This window comes from Dermochelys coriacea, chromosome 6 (assembly GCF_009764565.3).
Source record: "Dermochelys coriacea isolate rDerCor1 chromosome 6, rDerCor1.pri.v4, whole genome shotgun sequence".
NCBI lineage: Eukaryota > Metazoa > Chordata > Testudines > Dermochelyidae > Dermochelys > Dermochelys coriacea.
The window spans coordinates 19,062,397-19,086,120 of NC_050073.1; the positions used below are offsets into that span (position 1 = coordinate 19,062,397).

Consider the following 23,724-nt stretch of genomic DNA (forward strand, 5'->3'; position numbering starts at 1 on the left):
TGCATGGATGTGAACATCTCAGGACATTGCACCAGAATTACTTTGTGTCTCACTGTGATTCCATTTTACATGATCAGATCTCCCCTCCATTTTGGCTCTTTTTTTCTGGGAAGGAGGGCGTTACTCCAATCTTTTTCCATTTCTATTTCCATTTGGAAAGAAACTTGAGGCACTTCTTGTAGGGCCAAAGAGGGGTCTTGGCAATGCCAGTCCATTTTCTTTTTTGCCACTGTGCTCTGCTTTGCATGTATCAGGTTGCATGGGGACCACTCATCTGATCTGCAGGTTTCTGAAGCCAGGGATAGCAAGAGGAGCTCAAATCAAATAAATTTAGCTAGCGCCTCATGAAGTGCTCTGACGGGGATGTATTTGCCTCCAGCAGCACAAAGTTAGAATCACTGCACTAAAGACTTATTAAAGAGTACAGTGTTTTTACAGGCACAGCATATTCACCTGCACCTTTATTTTTGGCATGTGAAATCTGACATACAAAATAAATTTGGATCCATCTATTGGCGGACTGATGATAATCTTTCCAAAAAGACAATTAGTAGTCAATACCTCTGGTGCAGCTGTCATTTTACACTGTGACCCAGTGAAGGGAAATCAGAATAAAACCTTGGTGACTGGCATTGTGCTCATAATAAATCCTTTACAGTTAATAATTATCAATGCAGCAATCTCATTTTACAGACCTTGATGACAGTGCTGAATGGCGTGCTTTATTCTCACTTTCAAATATTTGTTTGGAATAAAGATGTTGGCAATATAAAGCTGTCTAAAATATCCAGAAATCCTTTTTTTTCCTTTTATTAGTCTGAGTGCTTCATTGTAGATCTCACCATTCCCCGCCCCCCTTCTGTCTTAAATCCAGCCAGGTGAAAGCTACTGGCCATGTAACTGCACCAAGGCAATATGCATTTCCAACAGCACATGGGAGCTGGTTTCAACTGTATGTGAACTTCCTCCTAAGCCCAGTTGTACCAATGGGCTCGCTCCAGTGCTGGTGCAGGGTGAATGCTGTTGGCACTGGGAGTGTGACTGTGAGTATATAGTTTGAAGGATATTTTTATCTCTGATGGACCAATAATAGTTACAAGAGCTACAATATTTGTAGGGGGGGCAAGTGCTGTGCAAGTTTAGCCCTTCATATCCCTAGCAATGCAATTCAGTCTTAACTGTAGTACCACTTGCTAGCTTAGTCCTGAGTTCCCCCCAGCTCTGCAACAGCACTTGCTTTTAACAATGTTTCATGAAATGCTATATTCTTCAGTCTTTCATTTTAGCTTTTTATTCTATTAAATTATTTGAATTATTCAATTACAAATTAATATGTATGAACCCTTGATGTAAATTAAGGTTAACAATGAAAAAATGCATTCATATTTTGTTCTTCAAATTGTTTGGCTCTGGCAATTTTATCTTTATGATATAATCTACACAGACCTGATTTCAGAGTAGCAGCCATGTTAGTCTGTATTCGCAAAAAAGAAAAGGAGTACTTGTGGCAGCTTAGAGACTAACAAATTTATTTGAGCATAAGCTTTTGTGAGCTACAGCTCACTTCATCGGATGCATTAGTTACTCATGTTGACTGGTAGCTTACTACACAAGTAGTCCCATCGAAATAATTTGGCATAAAGTACTACATGGCAGAAGAAGAGTGGTGGAATGTGGCCCTATATGATTATGTTAAAGATGAGTCCAAGCTGCTAAATTTGGATCCTGAGCCAGCTGTTTGAAATTATCTTGAACTCTTTGATCCAGAAACTGGGCTGGAGCTCTCACAAGCACAGGCCTACTTGTGAGATTAATGACACTTACTGATTTCAACTTGGTAGGAAATAGCAGAACAGCAGCCTTTTTCAGAGAATGTTTGACGTCCTGTCTGAAATCTGGAGATCCAGAAAATGGAGAATATAACATAGAAAGAAAGAAAGAAAGATCGGCTTCTTTAAATATGAAAAAAATTCCAATTTGGGTCCAACTGAGGTCTTAGATTAATTCTCTTTACTTATCTATAGTTCACTTCATTCAGGTTCTCTCATTCCTATTTGACTCCAATGCTAGTAGGGTAAATTGGTCTTCCACTTACTAAAGACTTTATTCATAGTCCAGCTCTGCTTCTATATGTTACCATACACAGCTAAACTAACTCTGAATCTCTTGGTAGGCTATTGCACTGGCTGGGGAGACCCACATTATGTGACGTTTGATGGACACTACTATAGCTACCAAGGGAATTGTACATATGTCCTGGTGGAAGAGATTAACAAAAAGATTGACAACTTTGGGGTCTACATTGACAACTATCACTGCATTGCACAGGACAGAGTGTCCTGTCCACGCACACTCATCGTAAAACACGAGACCCAGGAAGTGCACATAAGGACTCTCACAATGATTCCTCTCAAAATAAAGGTATTGGAAAGTGACTAATAAACCAAATGTACATGTTCAGCTACACTTGCGCTCACTTAATCGGATTCACATCTTTATTTGCTAGTGGCACTAAAACCTGATAACTTTGGTGGCAGCAATGTTAGGAAAATGGGATAATTGTTCTGTGGGTTGCTTTGAAGGAGTTTTATTGGGACACCACTTCATCTGCATATAGAAAGAGATTATCCCCCTCATCCCATTTCTAAACTCAGATCTTTACAATCCCCTGACCCTTCAAAACATGGATTATAGGAAGAATCCATTTTAGCTGACAACATAAAATTAATACTGTATTACGTCTTTTATGGATTTTAATGTAGATAACAGCGCTCAGGAATAAATGTTATAGTATATCCAATGAGCAAGGATCATCCCATTGTCTTGGTAAAGCAGGATTGAGGGAGGGCATTGGATCATTCTGGGGTTTGAACAAGAGCACACATTTGAATTAGAGATGGGAATCAAAGTGGTAGACCAAAATGTTTCTAAAAGACATCCTCAACAGGCCAATGGCTTGGTGATAGTAGTCACACCTCAAGATGGGTTAAGATGCTTCCATTTTTGATTTTTCAAGTGAAGGGCTGTCATCAGTTTTATGTCATCGTTTAGCCCCCATGTTCCAAGGATTAGGCTGTGGCATGTAATATAATCTGTTTTCTTCAAAATGTGTTGGAAGTACTTACTTTTAGGATTCTTCACCTCTTTATTTTCCATCAGCAGCTCTCTGCTGACTTTTGGACTATTAAGGTGGGGAATTTTAGAGGTGCAACTACAGGTAAAGTGTTGCAAGACTACAACATATGGTTAAATTCCCCATTGCCTTCTGAGACTGAGCAAAATTTATCAGTCCTAAATGAGCTTAAGGGAGATGCACTAGGCCAGTGGTTCTCACACTTATTTGATCGGGTCCAGCTTCTTTGTGTCTGTAGTCATTTATGTGTCCTCCCCACAAGTACATGTACTGCCACCCAGCTCTGAAGATAGAGTGGATAGCAGCAGTTGCTGGCCAGGCACCCAGCTCTGAAGGCAACACTGCACCAGCACAGAAGTCAGGGTGGCAATGTGAAAAGTGATTTTCGTCAATATCACTTTTCACAGCAGACTTAGAAGTAAAGGTGTAGCAGTGCAGAAGTAAGGGAGACAATGTGAAAAGTGATAATTGTTATCACTTTTCACTGCAGACTTAGTGCCCCATTGCCAGCCTTACTTCTGCACTGCTGCCGCCACCCCGGGGCTGACAGGTGCAGTGCTGCTTCTCCAGGGCTGAAAGCCTGAGCCACACTACCTCCATGTAAGGGATGGGAGGGTGGGCAGGGGGACAGCGTGAGCATGGGCTCCTTCCCAGTGAGGGATTGATAAGGTGGGAGCCTGAGCTTGGGCAGTGGGGCTCTGGCTGTCCCCTTTATCCCTGCCTCCTAGGTGTGCACAGTCCTTCCGCACAAGCCCCAGCCACCCAGGGTTGACAGCCCAAGCTCTTAAAAAACAAACAACACCCTCTGTCCCCACATACCTCCCTTGACATATTCCTATACCACCCCATAGTTTGAGAATCACTACACTAGGCCCACCACCTTGTTTTGAACTAGTAAATGATAAAAAATTTCTCCCCATATTTCATTCAATTCCATTTTTGTACAAATGTAGATCAAAGATCATTTCCTTTCTTTGGAGCATTTTGGGGAGAGAGAGAAAATTTCAGCTCAGGTGCAGTGAAAATTTAGCAGGCATCTCCTATTACATTTAAGGGGGGCTGCATTCTAAATTCCATCCTCATTTTTCCAAAATTCTGCAAATGTATCCCCAGGCTGATGTACCCCTTCATTGGGCCTTAGAGAGAGAGTTCAACATTTCAGTCACATATGCAAAAACATATAGCTCATTAGAAATAGAAAGCAAGGAAGGTCTGAGATATAAACATAACATTACTTTCCTTTACATTGTATCTCCAATGTAAGTTATTGATTGATAGATAGTTTTTATGAACATCATAAAAAATGTCTCTCTTCCGTTTTCCTTTACACATTAGGTGATGGTAAACAATCAGGAAGTGTCTACACCTTACAGTAAATACGGCGTGAGAGTCTTTAAGTCAGGCATAAATCACGTAGTGGAAATTTCTAGACTTGGGGTAAACGTAACCTACAATGGATTGGCTTTCTCAATTAGATTGCCCTACCAGAGGTTTGGCAACAACACCCAAGGACAGTGCGGTGAGGATCTATTTTTCTACTTTTAGAATGAAATACAAAACGTTAAATGTAAGCTCTGGCAGTAAGAGAGATGTGTTGCTGGTCCTCTGTGATGGATGGAAATACAATTATTATTTGATAGTGAAGATTTGTGTGTGAATTCTTCTTCCTCTTGTCAATTTTAGGAACTTGTACCAACAACACAGCAGATGACTGCATGTTACCAGGTGGAAAGATCATAGGTAATTGTGAAACCATGGCAGATCATTGGGTGATTGATGACCCCGAAAAGCCACACTGCTCTCCATCCCTAACTACTACAGAGGCACCTCCTATCACCCCACCATCCTGCAAACCATCTGATCTCTGCAAGCTCATTAAAGAAGGGTAAATATACTAGAAGTGTGTACAGACCTTTAATTTTGGAATTCAGTGGCAAACTGAAATGCAAATATTTGCTATTGCTTCATCGTCTCTTGCAGCTGCTTCTGCTCCTTTTCTCTCTTCCATTCCCTCTTTTCCATTCTCTCTAGCTTCCCTCCTAATCTGTTTTAATCTTTGCAACTTGCTCACTGCCTTTCAGCCTTCTTTAATGATTCTTTGGCCCTCTTGTACTCTTCTGGGCTCCCTTGGCCTTCTCCATCTCTTTCCACTTTGCTCCTCTACCATGCTTTCTCAGCAGTAGATGTAGGTCCCCTGAAGATCCCAAAGGGATCTCATGATTGAGTTTCAGGATGTGGCTTCAAAAAGAGGAAAAGTCCAATCAAGTTTTATCCACAACTCTAATTCATGGCAACACTCAATTATATTCCTCCAGCTACTTGGTGGAAAGCAGTATTTTGGAGAGAGAGTAGTGGGTTGATAGTCTGAAGATTAAGGTCTAAGTGTGTTGGAAGTCTGCACTCCAGCGAAATGTTTATCTATCATTGATGAGTCCTGTTCAAATCTCCCATCATGCTAAAATATGGCATACAGCATATTAAACTGAGCACGGATCATTCAGTAACTAATGATGATACATGTTTCTGCTTCTAGCCCATTCAAAGCATGCCATCCCTTTGTCAACCCTGACCACTTCTATGCAGCCTGCATTTTCGACAACTGCGCTCTTCCCAACTCTAAATTGGAGTGTGCAAGTTTGCAAAGCTACGCTGCCGTCTGCGCAGACCAGGGTGTCTGTGTTGATTGGAGAGGACATACCCGTGATACCTGCCGTAAGTAGAGACATTTTTCTGCCATTTAACTTGAACTACCAGTTGTAGGGTCCATTTCAATTCCCCTTCTGTTAATGGGTTCTTGGCACTCCAAGTCGCTAATGACTGTAATAAACCCCAAAAGCTTTGCTGAAATAATTTTACAGACCAGATTTCAAAGATGGGGGAAATAAATGAGCCTGTAAAAATGCATGTGTTTTCATTGTGAGTGAAATGCTCTACATCTGTTTGAGCAAATGCCTGTGTGCCCAGTATGTGGATTTTGCAGGCACAATGGGTGCATTTACATATTTAATGGGAGACCAACTTTTTTTTGCTGGTGCAGTGTGGGGGCATTCCCATCTTCAAAAATGTGGCTGTAAGAAACCCTAGCAAACAGAAGTATTTGTATTCAGAAGGTCAAATCCCGTTCTTACCCTGGCACAACAGGATAGGATGTTGCTTTGCATATGTTACTTAATATAAAATCACCTACCACCCAGGGGCCCTGCAATACCTGTCTACTTGCAGGAGGGGTCATGGATGGATTTTTCTCTCTTAAATCTGAGTTTCTTGATTTTCATGGTTCTCAGTTGGACCTTCAATGTTATTGAACGAGTCTGAAATATTTTTAAATCTATTTGTTTCCAGTGTTTGTTTGAAGATTGTCAAAGGTGTACACTTGCTGGGTCTGCTTATGATGGTCTTGCTGAAATATTTCTTTCTCTGTATTTCTTCCATTCAAGCTCTTAAGTGCCCATCACACAAAATATACAAAGCATGTGGTCCTATTGAAGAGGTGACCTGTAAGTCAAGGTAAATAGTAACTTTCCTGCCAGTCAGGTCCCATGCAACTACCCACTGATCAATAATCCACAGAGAAGTGAGGAATATCCAATTTAACAATCTTGATTTAAAATAGAAATCTTTGAGACAGCCTTTAACTGGTTATCGTTGTATCTGCCCTGGTATCCTCTCATACAACTGAATAATACACTGTATAGTGGAATAAACTAAGATTAGAATCAGGATGATTTACAATTTGTAAATTTCACATATGCAGTTTCTTTTGCCCATATATTTCTGGATAACATATATTTGGCCAACCTTCCACTGTGTGTCATTGATGATAATGGTGGTCTTTTTTGTCTTGTACAGCCAAGTTGCACAAAACCAAACCAGTCATGTGGAAGGCTGCTTCTGTCCTGATGGAACAATGCCTTATGGTGATGGTGTGGATGTCTGTGTAAAAACCTGTGGTAGGTTGTGTTACCATATTTAAATGTATGTACATTTCATTTTTGTTGTTGCCAGGTCATGTATACTATATAGTTCTGAATCTGGCTACCTGTCATCATATCAGTGGTAATGGATTTATTTTGCTCTATTTGCAGGGTGTGTTGGACCAGATAATAAACCAAGAAAGGTATGTTACACGTTTGCTTTTCCATTGCAAGTATTTTGTGTCTCCTCCATACAAGTCCTGTTTTGTAAAGACTCTTAGGTTTTCATCTATACACTTATTTGGTAGGTGAGTGGAATTTTGAAAATCCTTGATTTTATCTCAGCTTGACTTATACATTAGTGGGAGATATTGTCTTTAGACAGCTCCTGATAATCAGTTTCCAGACTACAAAATAGTTAATTTATAATTCCACTCTGCTCCCTCCTAACACGTACATGTACACATGCTTACACTTAAACACACAGCCCAGCCCATTGAAAACAACAGATTTATGTTTTTTCTCTTCACTAACTATTCATTCAATTGCTTTCTTCTCTTTCTTTAATGACAGTTTGGGGAAATGTTTGAGTTTGACTGTAAGAGATGCATTTGCCTGGAGGGTGGAAGTGGCATTATCTGTGAGCCCCTCAAATGTTCAGAAGAAGAGGATAAACCAAGCTGCAGTGATGAAGGCTTTTACGAGGTCACTGAAGTCAATCCTGCCAACATCTGCTGCAGCATAACTTCCTGCAGTAAGTTCCCCATTTGCTTCATTTACAGCACTCTATTGCCCCTCAGACTTTCTTTTGCAATAATGGTTGCATTATTCATTTGTGTTAAATTAATTGAGATTAGTCTGTGAAGCCCAGGCCAGCTAAATGCTTGGACTGAGCCCAGCCAAGTGGCATATTTCTCTCTGTAGCCGGTATTTTACATTTCTCTTGGCTTTTTCCCTTTGCAGGATGCAATGTGACCTTTTGCACAACCATTCCTCCTAAATGTAAACTGGGTTACGAACTTGTTTCCGATATTCCCGCTGGCAAGTGCTGTCCTACGTATGAGTGCGGTAAGTCACTTTTAAATATATGAGAACAGTCAGTATTGCTTGAGCATTAAGCTTGGTAGCCAACACTCTTTGTTTCTCTTTTGTCGGAGGCAACAAAACCAGGCTTAGATTCTAGGTTGCTACCATGGGCGAGCCCAAGTAGTAGCTGCGAAAATGGTAGTGCAAGGTGGATGAGAGATAGCTCACCCTAGACAGGTCAAATATTTCTGGTTATATGCCTATGTAAGAATAGTGGGATTGTTGACCGGGACTTCAGTCCTCCCATAAGAAATTGTCCCTATGAACTTTAGCGATAGGAGAGGCACATGATCGTTCCTGGATAGTTCCAACTAAACATATCAGGAAACAGTTTACAACTGTCCAGTGGACATCCTGAGATGTAAAACCTGGGATATAAATATTCAAACCAGACAGCCTTTCTCTTTTGTGGGTGCAGATTGTACCTTATAATATTTGTGTCCATATATTGCACAATTTGCACTGCAAAAAGAGAATCTGCATGACACTTTTAACATTTCTGTTGTGATTATTTGTGGAGGAAATTTGCATGACTGGGATAATAAAATTTGGCACTTTCCTTGCATGTATAACCATACAACTTCTGCCTTATTTCACAGTTCCCAAGAAGGTTTGTGTGCTTCAGAATGCTGAGTACTTGGTAAGTTTCCATTTCTTCATGAGAAGGACTCTTGGGTCCCAAGAAACATTTGAGTCCCAAGAGCATCCTTTAATTTACCTGCTTTGAAGCAGTTTGCATTTGGTACAATTCATTTTTAGAGACATCTTCCCCCCGTCCCCACACCCCAAGCTGCAGTCAGGGATTTAGCTGTTACACAGAGCATCACACTTTTCAGAGGAAGTTGCTGCATGTAAGAGAGAATGAAGCACTTGTTCTAAGCAGCAGCACCATGGATATAAAGATTTGTTTTTAATACACAATGTACATATCCCTAAAAAATTAATGCACATTTAACATCAGCACTTTGCTGCACAATATTAAGGCCCTGCTGTCACAAATAAAGAGGGATGGGTAAGGGCCACGTTCTGTACTGACTTACACCCCCTATAATTCTATTCACTCAAGTAATTATTTTATTTATTTAATACAGACAGATATTAAGTTACCCACTTCGTATGCACCATAATGCATAAGGTGAATATTTGTCCCCTGTGTCTATGATGTGTTTCCCCTAGTGGATGTTTGTTTGTGGGAAGAAGTATTGGATATTAAGAAATGTGTCTCTCATACACATCATGCCTTGCTAATACCAGAACTCTTGCTTTTTAAAAAAAATCTAGCCTGGTTCCCCAGTCTTTGCTGATAAGTGCCACAATTGTGTCTGCACTGACAAATTGAACAGTAGTGGTCTGAATGTCATCTCATGCAAGCACATTCCATGCATTAAAGTATGCCAGCCAGTAAGTAACAAAATTTTTTTCATGCACATTTTCTTGAAAAGTAGCCATGATTGAGAAGGTATGTTCTAAACAAATGAGTGGGAATTCCTAGGTCCTAATTCCAGCTCTGACACTGGCTCACCTTGGGCAATCAATTTTCTGCATCTTAAAGATGATGATAATAATACTTATGAGAATCAGAGTCATGTTGTGAGGATTAGCTAACCATGTTTTAAAAAATGCTTTGAAGATAAAGTGACATCTAAGCACAGTGTAGTTATTATAATGCCTTTGTTGCCTCCATTTGTTTTCTTCTTTCATTATCCCTTTTCTCTTCACTTGGTGATCTCCGTCTGTTAGAAAACGCGACAGATCTAGATTATCCTTAAAACCATAATCAGTGCTGCTATTTATCTGGGTTTTTATAGGGAGCCTTAATCTGGTGCTCAGATTATTACATTTTTGTTTGTTTCTCAAGGACACTTTTAACCTAGTGCTTTTTTAATTCCTAGGGATATGAACTTAAAGATGTGAAAGGGGAATGCTGTCCAAAATGCGTGCAGACCAAGTGTGTTGTAAATAAGAATGACAACACTGTCCTCATCTTGAATGTAAGTGTGCTGCTGTTCTTAGGAGTCTACCAAACTTGCAGCATTCCTATTGTATTCTTCAAAGTGTTAACTGGGAGGAAAGACATAACAATTAGTGATGGGGGAAAGGAAAGGTTCAGTGGTTAAGTTCAGATGTGCATTTAAAAGTTCAGCTGCTCATCTGAAAGAAAGTTATCTGAATTTCTCTGATCTGGAAGATAGCCTGATCTGATAAGATCTCCAACCTTTCTCAGAAATACTATGAGAAGAGCCTTTCTTGCAGTTTTTTGACCAAGAAGTGGAAAGGTGCCAGAAAAGCTTGAACATGATTCAATTGTGTTGCCTTTTTTGAGTAAAGGGCTATTCCTATTTAATAGCTACCAGTTTACCCATCATCCCTAATCAAAATCTCACCCACTTATTTTTCCTTAGCTCCAGAATCCTTTGGTCCCACACACGGATTTTTTCTTTCCCAAGGAAAATTCCTTATGGAGCTCCAAAGATCCCCTCCACCCATGGGACCACACAATACAGTCACTACCCTGCTAACCAAGCCAGTTATTTATCTAGTATTTTTATGCTGAGAAATGAGGAGAGTTTTTTCAGAAGATAGGAAGATTTCTGTCTAAGCCCATTCTGAATCCTTCTGAGTATGTGGAATTTCCTTTTTGTATACAGCCTGGTAAAATGGAAAACGATCCAAAAAACAACTGCACCGTTTATAGCTGTGTGTCAATCAAAGGTCAGCTCATCTCCTCCACCTCAGAGATTACCTGCCCATCGTTCAATGAGGAGAATTGTAAAGCTGTAAGTAAATTTGGGACATTTACTCTCATACCTTTTGGCAATGCATTTTAGTTTGATCCAGCCACCTTACTCTCAAAAGACCCTGGGCAGAGAAGCTGCTATAATTGTTATTATCGGGGCTCAAATTCAGCCAATGCTGTCTGGAGTGGAGCTCTGGCAAATAGTTTCAAACCTGTGGGGCATGCCCTGGCATGCCCCGTGTCTGAAGCCGGAAGCCCTGGCACCTCCTGCAGGGCCCCAAATGGGGAGGGGCGTGGAGGGGCTCCGGGAAATAGTAGATAAGAATTTAAGCCCGGGGGAGGGGGTTATGATTTTTTGTTGTACTAATTTACTTGAAGCACGCTTCCATCCGACAAAAGGGTCATATGGTGCAAATACTACATATTTATTGATGGGTTCTGAGGTTTATAGTAGGTAATTAGTGTCCCATGGCTTAAAAATTGACCAGTAGTGGGCTATAAGGGCCTATCACACTATAGTCTGCAGGATCCTGTTTGTATGAGACAGCATATTTTCATGAGTATCCTGTAGACACAGTGGTTGCAATAAATAAGGGTTACCCCACACTTATTTCCTATTGAAAGTATTAGGAAATACGGTGGTATGTCAGATAAAACAGCGTGCAATTCATGGTAAACAGTAATTTGTAAGTGGTGACCATTGTATGTCACAAGCATTTCCTTCAGAGAATTACATATTGCAAGAGATTCCATTGTGAATTCATAGATATTAAGGCCAGAAAAGACCATCATGATCCTCTAATCTGACCATCTTCATAACACAGGCCACCCAATTTCAACCAGTAATTCATGCCATAGAACAAATTATTTTTCCACACTGTGCATGCAGAAAATGTCAAAATACAGGTAACATTTTTTTTTCTAATTTGTTTTCAGGGCACTGTTACACTGCTGCCTAATGGTTGCTGTAAAACATGTGAGTATAATTACGCAGCGTTCATATAGTCACTACAAAACAAAATGGGGACCGTTTTTTCCTATCTGAAAGCTATTGCTAATATATATTAATTTAAATAGATGCAAATAAATTCATACTAGTTATTTTGTGGAGTATATAAAGTGTGCTCAGAACAGAGTCAGATGCTGACTCTGCCCCAAGCAGCTTTCAGTCTAAGATGAGAAAAGTAAATTATTTACACAGCAAAAGTCTTGGCGGAGTATGTGATCACATAGCAGATTTTGTTGTTATTAATAAATCGATGCTGCCATACAGTGGGCTTTGCAGCAAAAGTGCCTTTTGAGACAGGAAAGGCAGGTGAAGGAAAGGACCTAACTCAATGGCATCGGAAGACATTCCTAATGTAGCTCACCTATTGAATTTATATGTTTCGGGAGGGTTTGTGTACTTTCCCTTCTGAATTGTTGAGTTCAGTGCCTAATGCAGTGAAGTGGGCCATAGAAATATCTAGATAAGAATTATAAGAATTTTCTTTCTGGCCTTGGGTTTGAAACTCTGCCCTGGAAGCTGGTATATTACAATTCCTGCCAGCAGTTTATTTGACACGTCTCTAATAACTGGCTACTGCATGTGGCTTGAGCACTAATTTGGACACTAGTAACATTGATAGCACCAAACAATAATCATTCTGAAATCATTGTTTTGATTTAATCAGCCTTCACTTTTCCCTCCACAGACTCCCAAACACTCTCACATACTTTGATTTTCTGTAAACCTAAACAATATATGATAAATGAGCCATTCTCTCTCTTCCTCACTTGTTTCATCATTTCCTTTGCCATTTAGCGGCTCCAATAAGGGACATGTTCAGTAGATAGTCTGTTCTCCAGGCAATCAATAGAGAGCTAAAGATTAAGGGCTAAAGCTGAGTGCTAAGGTGTTTGGCCTTTCTGGCTACTTTTGTGTTTTATACAGTTATTTCAAAGCATCAGTGACTCACAGCCTGTGATGAAGCAGCATGGTGCTTTTGGAGCCATTTGACTGAAGGGTTTTCCCACTCTTTTCTCCCACAGGCATACCTCGAGACAGCCCATCACCGTGTTCTGTCACCCAAATCGTGGACCATATCACCCATAAGGGCTGCCGTTCTGTGGACAAAGTCTATCTGACTCAATGTGAAGGATCATGTGGAACCTTCTCAATGTAAGTAAAGTGAATCAGGCAAGGAGACGCTGAATTTAATTGACATATAGACTGTTTCTATAAAAGGGACAATACCTAGCTAGGCTGAAGAATGGTAGAAGAGCGAGAACTGGCTCGACACCCAGGCTCATGAGTACTGAAATTTGTAACTGGTTTGGTGAAAGTGGCTGAAGGGTTGATGAAGTCCAAAGCAAAGGGACAAATGGGGCTGCATCTTTGCTTCCAGAGAGCTATGTTGATTTTTTTTTATTGCCTACAAAGCGAGAGTCAGCTCATTTGTCATTTGTGTTAGAGCAACTTGGGTATGTGGCATTGAGTTCATTCCCATTGCAAGAAATATCCTAATGGTAGCCATGTCTGAACTTCAACAGCAGAGAAGCTACTTTCCAATGATGAACATATAACGGAAGGAGGGAAGAGAGAGAGACGCTTTATTTAAATACACTTTGTGAGAAGGATTCAGAGGGAGACACTTGTGTGATAAAGAACTGAAAAGATGTGAGCTCAAGGGCTGTCTCTGACTCCTGAAATAATGGTGTCAGAATTATTGCTCTGGAATGAGAGAACTTTGAAGAAACCAGAGGTATAGCTGCTAAAACCTGGCAAGAAACCTGGAATACAGCTCCTGAACACCATCTGACAAATTAAGTCTATCACCAGAATTTCCCACTGGAATGATCCTTTGCAGCCTATCATTGAATACAATTGGCAGCCCTTATCTGGAGGAAAACCCGTTTTTAGTCAATGTGGAAAATGAATCACAAATTTCTCATGGGGATTATTTATTTGTACTGCTGCAGTACCAATAGGCCCCAGTCAGGATCCCGTTGGGGTAGCCACCGTATATAAACATAAAGAGACGGCCCTTGACACAAAGAGTTTACAGTCTAAGTTAGGCTGATCCTTATAGGATGGTTAGGGCTGGTTTCATTGGAAGGATGATGCAGGGAGGGTTATATTGCAGCTGGCTACACTACGTCTGATCTGCTGTGAACACAAAGTATTCAACTTAAATGGTTTGGGGCAGGGATTTCAAAGGGGCCTAAGGAAACTGGGCACCCAACTCCCAGTGACTTCCAATAGGAGTTGAGTGCCTAATTCCCTTAAGCCCCTTTCAAAATCCTACCCTTGATGGCTTGGTTTTTAAAACAGCAGACTACATTCTACTTGAACCTGGGTGCCTAGCATTCTGCCAGCTGAGCTAAAAGAGCAGCTCCCCTAACTCTCACCATCAGAGGGCCCCTTTTACATATTATTCCCAATTCCTTACAGCAGCTTATTCACCAAAATTGCTTGTTGTACTTCATTTCACTCTCTCTCTTTCTCTCTCTAATGCATGCCAGCTTATGGCAAAGTGTAACGGTATCATTTTCCACACTAACAAACAGATACTCTGCTGAGGCCAACTCCATGGAGCACAAGTGTACCTGCTGTAGGGAGGCAGCGACTAGCAAGAGGCAAGTTCTTCTGCAATGCCCCAATGGGAAATCTGTGATGCACAGCTACCTGCACGTGGACCGTTGTGAATGTCTTGGCACTAAGTGCACAGAATTCAACTCCTCAGAAAATTCCAAGAGCAACGAACAGTCCAAGGAAAGTGAAGAACAGAGTACCATCCAACGTGTCAAGCGGGCCATTCAGAAAATATTGAAATGAAGAGGAGAAAAGTAATGGCACACAGAAAAAAGTACTAGGAGGGTCTTTGCACCAGTCCCATTTTCCAAGAAATAAATAAATCAATGCTTTGCCGTTTCTCACTTCCTCCTCTTCTGTGCCCTCTCTGACCATTTGTAACTGTGCTCTATTTATTTGTGTACAAAAGAGAGAGTCTCTTTTGTTTAGTTTGAACGTAGTTTCTTTTGCTTTGCACGATTAAAGACTCATTTCAGACGTGAGAGCTCTTTGTGTTTATTCACCAGCACTCTTGAGCCTTCAGAGCTTTAAAGGGAAGAGAGATCTGTTCCTGGCCTAAGCAGCAAAGTGCCAGATTTTCTAAGTCAGTTGAATAACTATTTTAGCTCTCTAAGTGATGGAATCTATAGAGGTCTAGATTCTGGGTCCCAACAGGCTAGGCTCTACTGTACCAGGATTATGATGCTATGTCTGCTGAAACAAAACATGGGAAAGAACAGGTTTAATTTACTAGAAATCAGCCATTTTGAGACGATTTGGGGTTATTTTCAGACATATTCTCTGTAGCCCATCATCAGGGCCTCTCTGTTTTCAACTTTGTTCTTTATGCATTAGAAATGCCCAAAGAGCTGCTTCCGGTTAATGATGATCCAGTAGTCAGTCAGTCATCAAATAAAAATAGCTGCACTTACTCACAGGAAATTGAAAATTGAGGGCCATGTAGTTACATTGTGTGTGAAAAGTGCATCTAGCAGAAATCTGTGGCAATATGTGCACACTCATTGGTAAGCAGAAATTGTAGTCTACCCACCTAGCAATTTGGAATAAATCTGTATGTGCATACCAGCCATGGGCATAGTTTAAATACATGCATCCATGCCAAATAAAGCAGAAGAGTTAATGACATAGAAGTCAACCTCTGTAGTTATGGTGTATTGTATGCTAAAAGTTAGCTTCCATCCTATTATGTATCATCTATTCCACCCATCTTTTGGCCTGCTAAGTGCATGTCATCTAAGCAGGCATTCATCACCAAGGATACACAGTATAGTAAATGGGACACAAGACAGAAGCTTTATATCATCAGAAGAGTTTCATTGACAGATTCTACTCTAGGGCTGGCCACTGGCACCCGTCAACCATTGAGAGTTAAATTAACCCTCTCTTGGGTCTCATACCATGACAAAATATTACATGGAGAAAAAATGCAAATCCACCATTCGTACCCACACTGCTTTCTCTTACCATTCTACCCCAGACCAGACATTTTCTGGGATAACTATTATAAAAAGAGGCACCTCAAATTATGTCAAGACATAGAGCTGGTGATCTCTTTCCATTGTTTTAGGCATAACAATGTTTTAAATAATTTATGCAATTAAAGGTTTTGCATCTAGACTGGCAATAGGTATGTTAAACTTTGTCCCATTCCTGATACGATTTCATGTGGCCAAGATATCATTATCCATTTCATGTCTACTTAGACGCCCAATATAAGGAGGTAAAACCCCGCTGCTTTACTTTATTACACATTTAGGACCAGATGTTTAAATGGAACATTGATGAGCTACAAAAGACCACTGCAGTGGGTATCAGGAGTCCTGAGATTAACCCTGATATGATAGAAATGTCAACATGCCAACAGTATTAACTAGCCACTTCACCTTGAATGGTCCCTTGAAATAGTCGTTAACTACTTATTCTAAACAATCTGTCCCAGCTTGCATCTAGCTGTGACACTCTGAGTACTTTCCCCAGACCTGAGGAAGAACTCTGTGTAGCCAGAAAGCTTGTCTCTCTCAGGAACAGAAGTTGGTCCAATAAAAGATATTACCTCAACCACCCTGCCTGTCTAATATCCTGGGACCAACACAGCTACACAACACTGCATACAACACGCCTCCCATAAGGATCAATCTAGCTCCCACTGAAGTCATCAGGAGTCTTTGCATTAATTTAATTGGCACTGAATTGGGGGTGAGGAGTTAGAAAAAGTCGGTAATGCCTGTTTGTGCAACATCAGAAGTGGCTATCCTATCCCAGCTATGTTTGTGTAACATCTGCCTAACCTACTCATCATGAATTAATATAATACACAACCTGGTTTGGCTGTGTGGAAGCCTACAGGATGGCATATAGAAAGAGAAGGAAATGAGGTACAGGACTCGTATGTACATTGAGCTGTGGGCTTAAATGCTTGGCTACATTGGAGAAGCAGAGTCCATGGATCAGATGCTTATCTCCCCCTAACACAGTGGTGGGTAAACTATGGCCCATGGGCCACATCTGGCCCGTGGGAGCATCCTGCCTGGCCCCTGAGATCCTGGCATGGGAGGCTAGCCCCTGGTCCCTCCCCCACTGTTCCCCTTCCCCCGCAGCTATGCCACCACGTGGGCAGCGCTCTTGGCGGCGGGGCTGTGCGCTCATGCAGGGCAGTGTGGCAGCATGTGGCACGGGGTGGCACAGCTGCCAGACATGCTCTTCTGAGCGGCATGGTAAGGGGGCCACGGCCGGGGAGGATAAGGGGCAGGGGATCCCGGGGCATAGTCAGGGGACGGGGAGCATGGGGTGGTTGGATGGGGTGGAGATTCGGGGGGGGGGGGCAGTCAGGGGATGGGAACAGGGATACGTGATGGGGATCCCGGGGGTGGTTAGGGGCAGGGGTCCCGGGAGAGGGCAGTCAGGGGACAAGGATGGGGGGGGGTTGGATGGGTGGGGAGTTCTGAGGGGGATAGTCAGTGGATGGGAAGTTGGAGGGGTCAGATAGGGGGTGTGGCCAGGCTGTTTGGGGAGGCACAGCCTTCCCTACCCAGCCCTCCATACAGTTTCACAACCCCGATGTGGCCCTCGGGCCAAAAAGTTTGCCCACCCCTTGTCTAACAGGATGGAAAAAGGAGTTGTCATTTTAAAATATATATATTCCACATCACCATGTTTGAATTTAATACATGCTAAGTTTATATTTGAGAACTAAACATCTTTTCTCATTGCCACCCTTTCATATTTGCATTGATTCTTCCCCTCACCTAAAAAAAAAATACTCCCTCCTCTCCCACCACAAATATTTCTAAATAGCAAAGTTTTGTGACTCACTTTAATGGTATTGGCTTCATCATTACAGGAAATTCTGATGCCAAGAATGCATCATTATTTAAGGGACAGAAAGCAAGCTGCCCACACAGACTTCATCCGACACAAAGCAGTTTATCCCTTGCTCAGTATGGAGTTTAAGTTTTGACTCTAATGAGCCCTGATATTCATCTGTACACCCATGCACCCCCACAGCAGGCTCTGCAAAACGTGGCAATAGGAGATACAGATTTGCGCAGTTTGTTGGTCTTTGCAGTCCAACATTCTTGCTCACCAGATCCTTTCAGAACCCTGACTGGAGCCAGGAAATAAAAAATCATTTCCTACCAGCAGACCTGTGTGTCAGACCTTATTAAAGATACACGCACGCAGTGGTTCTTAAACTTATTTTTGATCATACCCGCCTTCTTAGGGTCTGTAGTCATTTACATGCCCCTCCCCCCACTTCTGCCATACAAGTACATATACCTCTGAAGGCAGCGCAGAGAGTGGTGGCTGGTTGGGCACCCAGCTCTGAAGGCAGCATCACTGCCAGCAGCAGCGGAGAAGTAAGGGTGGTATGGTACGGCACTGACACCCTTACTTCTCCGCTGCTGCTGGTGGTGGCGTTGACTTCAGAGCTGGGTGCCTAGCCAGCAGCTGCTGCTGTCCGGCTGCCCAGATCTGAGGGCAGAGAACGGCTTATGCTCCCACAGAATATGTTCTGTGTCCCCCGGGGGGGCACATCCCCAGTTTGAAAACTACTGCACCAAGGTAATAGAATTTCTGGCTGTACTATGGAAGTGGGGTTACTGGTTGTAGTTGGGCTTATCTTTTGAGGATGGAAATGGATTCTGTGGTATAGACCTTTTTGCAGTGTGAGAGACAGGTGTTATCTCTTTGGGGACTCTATCCCATTTGGAGTGCTTTTGCCTGTTACAGGGTTTACTCTGTAGAGGATATGACAATGAAGGGGGGTCCATCTTTGGAGGGTTCCTGGCTGTAATGTGGTTCCCTTTTTGGGGGGGACAGTTTGTAACTGGGACGTTTCTTTGGAGGGACTCTTGGCAGTAATGGGAGTTTGGGGTTTCATCACATCAATAAGGGTTCTTTTCTAGGGGAAGTGGGAATGATTAATGGGATTCTTTATATTTGGAATAAGGAGGACTCTTGGTTAATTATAGGGATTCCTGTTTGGTGGAAGGCATTCCATTTAGAGAGAAGGGGAAGCTGGACAGTATCATAGGTTCCTCTTTGGAGGGAAGAGCTTAAGAAAGAAGAACATGGCCATATTGGGTCAAACCAATGGTCCATCTAGCCCAGTATCCTGTTTTCTGACAGGTGCCAATGCCAGGTGCTTCAGCAGGAATGAACAGAACAGGTAATCATCAAGTGAATTCCTTATTTGCGGTTATTTATTAACCTATCAGCAGTGTTTAAAACTATACCTATGGTTTATAAGGTTGCTTTAACCTAGTGTACTCTGTTTCCATGTTCAGTTCCTTGTATTGATGGATCCTGTAGGCCAAATCCTACAGTCTTCCCCGGACAAAACTCCCACTTAAACCAATGACAACGTTGGCTGTGTTAGAATTTCATCATGGAGCCCATTGTGCTCAGCTTCAGAGCTCAATATGGCACAGAGCCCCATAAATAGAAGAAGAAAAGCTCTGTGGAACTCAAAAGCTTGTCTGTTTTACCAACAGAAGTTGGTTCAATAAAATATATTACCTCACCTACCTCATTTCTCTCATATCCTGGGACCAACATGGCTACAACAATCACATTGCACCAGAAATACAGGCAATCAGGTTCCAGGCCTGTCTTTGCACGGTTAACCAGGTGACAGCACGGCACCCGTTTTCAGTCAAGATGAATAGGTTGCTACTGATGGAGCTGTTGTTTCAGGCTGTGTGCCAACTCAGGTATCAGATGCAGACAGGCCATGCTATTAAGCTTCTTCGTCACATCCATGAGGGCTAGAGAAACATTTTGCGCAAAATAAAAAGAGTCTGATTTCAGCATATGACTCCGGCACAGGTCATCGGGCTCATCTCTTCATTCAGCCTTGTTGCATGCTTCGTCTTTCTTATAAAGGAAGTTTAAATAGAACCTTCTAGCTAAAAAATGATCAAAAGGCATCAGTCTCCTCATGGAACTGATTCCTGTGCTGGGAGTTCTCCTCACTTAGGGAGGTGCTACAACTAGAGTTGGGAAGAAGTTTTCAACTGAAAAGTCCTTCAGCAAAAAATGCTGATTTAGGTCAACCAAAACATTTTGCGAATTCGTATCAATTTTGGTAAAAAAAACAAGCCAACCCTAAAAATATTGAAAAAGTTGAAACGTTTCATTTTGACATGAAATGTTTCAACTTTTCTTTTCAAAATTTCCTTTAATTTTATAAAATATCAAACATTCAAAATCTAAAACAAAAGTTTTTGTTTTGGGTCAAATGTTTTGTTTGACCCAAAATGATTTTTTTTCTTTTTTTTTTTTTTTGCTTCATCAAAAATTCTGAAAAAAATTGGTTTTGGGTTGACCTGAAAGGACAAATTTGTAATGATTTTTTTCGGAACTGCCAGTGAACTGAAAAATCCATTATTCACACAGCACGGCCTAAAGCCTATTGAGATCTGTAGGTGTTTTCGTGCAAATGCCAGCACCAGCCAACAATGTAATTGTTACTATATACAGACATTGGTAAAAAAAAAAATCTTTTTAAAAAAATACTGTGTGAATTTGTTCCTTACGGAAGTGAGGACCTGATTCCATTGACAGCAGCCTTCCAGTTAAGGGCTAACGAAGTTTCCCAATTCTTATCACTGATTCAGCAAACCCTATGGCAAAATCTGAGTGGGTAGAATTTTAACTTTCTGATGTTCTAAGGCAAAAAAACAAGAACCCCAACTCTTTTTTTAAATTAAAAAAAATCCTTCCTATTTTGTTCATCATAAAGAAGCAAACAAGGACACAACCCCACTTTTTCGCACTTTGCAGGTCACCTTTAAGCAAAATGCTTTTATACCAGGGACTTGAGATTATGATCGGACCCAAATAGAGTGGGCCAAATTAATCTTTGGTGTAAATTCCCTGGAATTATACCAGGGATTAATTCTTCCCATTTTGTACTTGTGCACTACTGGTAAACTAGAATGTAACTAACTATAAAAAAATTAATGTAACAACCACTTACCCTAAAGACATTGCTAGTTCGATTTGGCCAAATTTATGTTTATGGTTTACACTCATAGGAATGAGACTATGAGCAAATCTCACTCTATCTTGGCTAACCTTCCACTGTTAATTAAATAAACTTCATTATCCAATAGAGGACTGGATAAACCCAGTGTTTTATGGTGATATTTATGTTAAAAAAGCCACACTTTCTCTAATCCGAGATTAACTGGGGTGTCAGAAGGTTTCAGTGAGAATCCTACCAGCATGCAAACTATTTCCATAATGGCACAAGTTACAAGGTACTTTATTGCTTAAATCTCGGTTAGCTGCAGCATTTACATAATCCATACAGGACTACCCTTCAGTACAACTGAATGATATGAATGCAAGTGCTGAACTTAAGTACTGTGGTCCAAAGCAGTTGGAGATGGATGGTATTAATTCCCTGTTATTCAATAAGTATCAGCATAAGTGTGTCATTAACAAGTGTCTAGAAAAGGGTATGGGATGTGATTTATTCCTTCATTACTCCAGTTCCATGCCAGCAAATCTCCAGTAAGGCATGAGTGAATCTGGCCCACAAAAGTGTTTCCTCTGTATATGATAAAAAGTGGAGTTAATATTTACCTACTGTATTAACTAAAAACAATTGCCCTTCAATGGCAAATGATCCATGAAATATGCTGTAAAAAGGCCAAGATAATTATACTTTGGCTGGACATCTGTGGAAAGCAAGAAGCTTAGATCAACTGCCTCTTAGGCCAGGGGGCCCAATAAAGGGAAATGTTATTAATTCTAATATTGTTACAGAGGCAAAAGTTATATGTTGAAAGCCTGCAGTGGTATTGGTTCAGTGCTGTGGGTTCAGTATACCCACAGGCTCCTTGCTGGTATGAGACGGCTTACGAAAAGCTACTTCAATCCCTTATATCAGCATCCCTGAAATCACTTCCCAGTGTGTGGCTGACTCTAGTGATTATTGAGAGTGTGGCAGAGCATCTTTCTGGAGAGGAGCTGGAAATGGAACATCCTCATCTGTCACTGGCAGCAAATGTTGCTCCCAGAAAATAGACAGAGAGGACCCAAGCACAGGTAGGAAACTGACAAGATAGAGAAAAAAGGGGAAGAAGAGGGAGAAGGGTCTCCTTTTTGTTGAGGCAGTAAAAGCCTTCCAAATTGCTTCTGTTCTGTTCCCAGGAAAGGATGGCAGCTAACTTAAGCCAATTTTTTTGCTGAATGCAGCAAAGGTGGGTGGCAGTGCTCACAGCTCTCTGATTCTCCACCCAGCCCTGTTCCCTAGAAGCAGCGTGGGGGTTTCTTTAACTTGTGCCAGCTGGCAATATTCTCCCAAGGGAACATTTACCAGGTGGCGATTGCTGGAGCAAGTCACATACCATCCACTCCTTCTGCCATCTCTGACATGCCCTCAGAACACCCCATGCATGGGGGCTTCAGGGCGGAAGCTGCAGTAATTAGCTCTGTTAGCTCTAATTATGCTGGGTGCTCCCCCACATTAGGGGTATCCTCACCAAGGAGCTCGCGGGAGGTTGCTGCTGCCTTTGCATTGCCTGAGCGATATAAAAGGAAAGGAGCAGGGCTGAGAATCTGGCCCCTTGAGCCCTCCTCTTCCTTCCCTCACCTCACTGCAGCATACCTGAGCAGTAGCCATGGAGGCAATACCTGCCTACACCAACATGCCAGGACTTTGCCTCTGGGTCTTACTGGGGAGGTTTCAGCCAAGTTCAGCATCCCCTCCTCACCCTTGGCCAAACACACCTTTTTTGATATAGCTCCTCCCATGAAATATCAGTCTGTGTGAGCCACTGAGTCTGGAACAGTCTCTCCTTGGTTTAATCACCTCTCCCTAATGTCATCACCGCTAGCAGTCGCATGGCCTTCAATACATATGGGGAGATCCAATTCTGGCTCACTCAGAGCATCATTTGACCAAAGCCTGAACCTGATTATTACAATAGTACCCTATCGAACAAAGGGGAATTAGGATCATATGAATATCCGTTAACGCATATTCTCTTACTCTGATTTATCTATCGGGAATTCTGTGGTTTGACATCCTAAGTGTTCAGGTGGGCATGGAGTAGAAGAAGAGCTGTGTTTAAAAGGCAAAGGGAGAGAAATCCAGCAGTTCCATCCTTGGTTCCATCAAATCTAATGTCAGCTTTATGCAGCAGCCAAAATGGCAAAGGTTCAAGAACAGACTTTACCTCCCAAAGGGCTCTGGTTTAATTGTGACTGACAGACAATGGAGTTAATGGGGCACAGGCAGTGGGAAAGGGGTAATGTGAACCCATGTGTCATGTCCTGCACAATGTGCTCACCTGCTGGTGCGGGATTTCCTTAAAAGCAACAGCAGCAGCAACTCTTCATCTGGCAGAGACTTGCACCTGCACTTCTGTGAGTTATTCACTGAATGCCCATAAACCTTTCAGGGAAACTGCAGTAAGAAATCAAAGAGCCTGATCTAGGATGCTTAACTTTGTATATGCCAAAGAGTCTGGTAAAGCATCCATAACATAGTACACAAGGACTTGTTCACTGCACACTGAACAAGAGTTTAATTCAGTGTTGTCAATGTGCCCCTATCTTGAGCTGTGGCTAAGGGGCATTAAATGAGGGTGAGGCCAAAATGCTTCCCAATTCTAGGGTCATTCTGGCTCAAGTTTAGGCCCAAAAAGACATTCTAGCAGCCAACTGTAAAGGAACCCATGCCATGCAGCGCCATCTCAGCAGCTGGGATTGGCTGGGTGGGAGGGCAGCTAGCACAAGTGCTATTATGATGGTTGAGGATATCCTC

At 41.8% G+C, this 23,724-nt stretch overlaps 1 protein-coding gene across 1 annotated transcript in view; it reads left to right on the forward strand.

Annotated features, from left to right (window-relative positions):
• Positions 1–14,858, forward strand: part of MUC2 (mucin 2, oligomeric mucus/gel-forming) — a 64,268-nt gene extending 49,410 nt beyond the window's left edge. Inside the window, 17 exon segments of the mRNA XM_043516367.1 lie at positions 875–1,043; positions 2,174–2,421; positions 4,469–4,652; positions 4,817–5,018; positions 5,667–5,845; positions 6,571–6,640; positions 6,983–7,083; positions 7,219–7,250; positions 7,621–7,801; positions 8,011–8,115; positions 8,733–8,773; positions 9,415–9,534; positions 10,026–10,124; positions 10,782–10,910; positions 11,807–11,846; positions 12,902–13,031; positions 14,420–14,858. Of these exon segments, the coding sequence (XP_043372302.1) occupies positions 875–1,043; positions 2,174–2,421; positions 4,469–4,652; positions 4,817–5,018; positions 5,667–5,845; positions 6,571–6,640; positions 6,983–7,083; positions 7,219–7,250; positions 7,621–7,801; positions 8,011–8,115; positions 8,733–8,773; positions 9,415–9,534; positions 10,026–10,124; positions 10,782–10,910; positions 11,807–11,846; positions 12,902–13,031; positions 14,420–14,687 (2,298 nt within the window). The 3' untranslated portion in view covers positions 14,688–14,858.
• Positions 14,859–23,724: the final 8,866 nt, after the last annotated feature.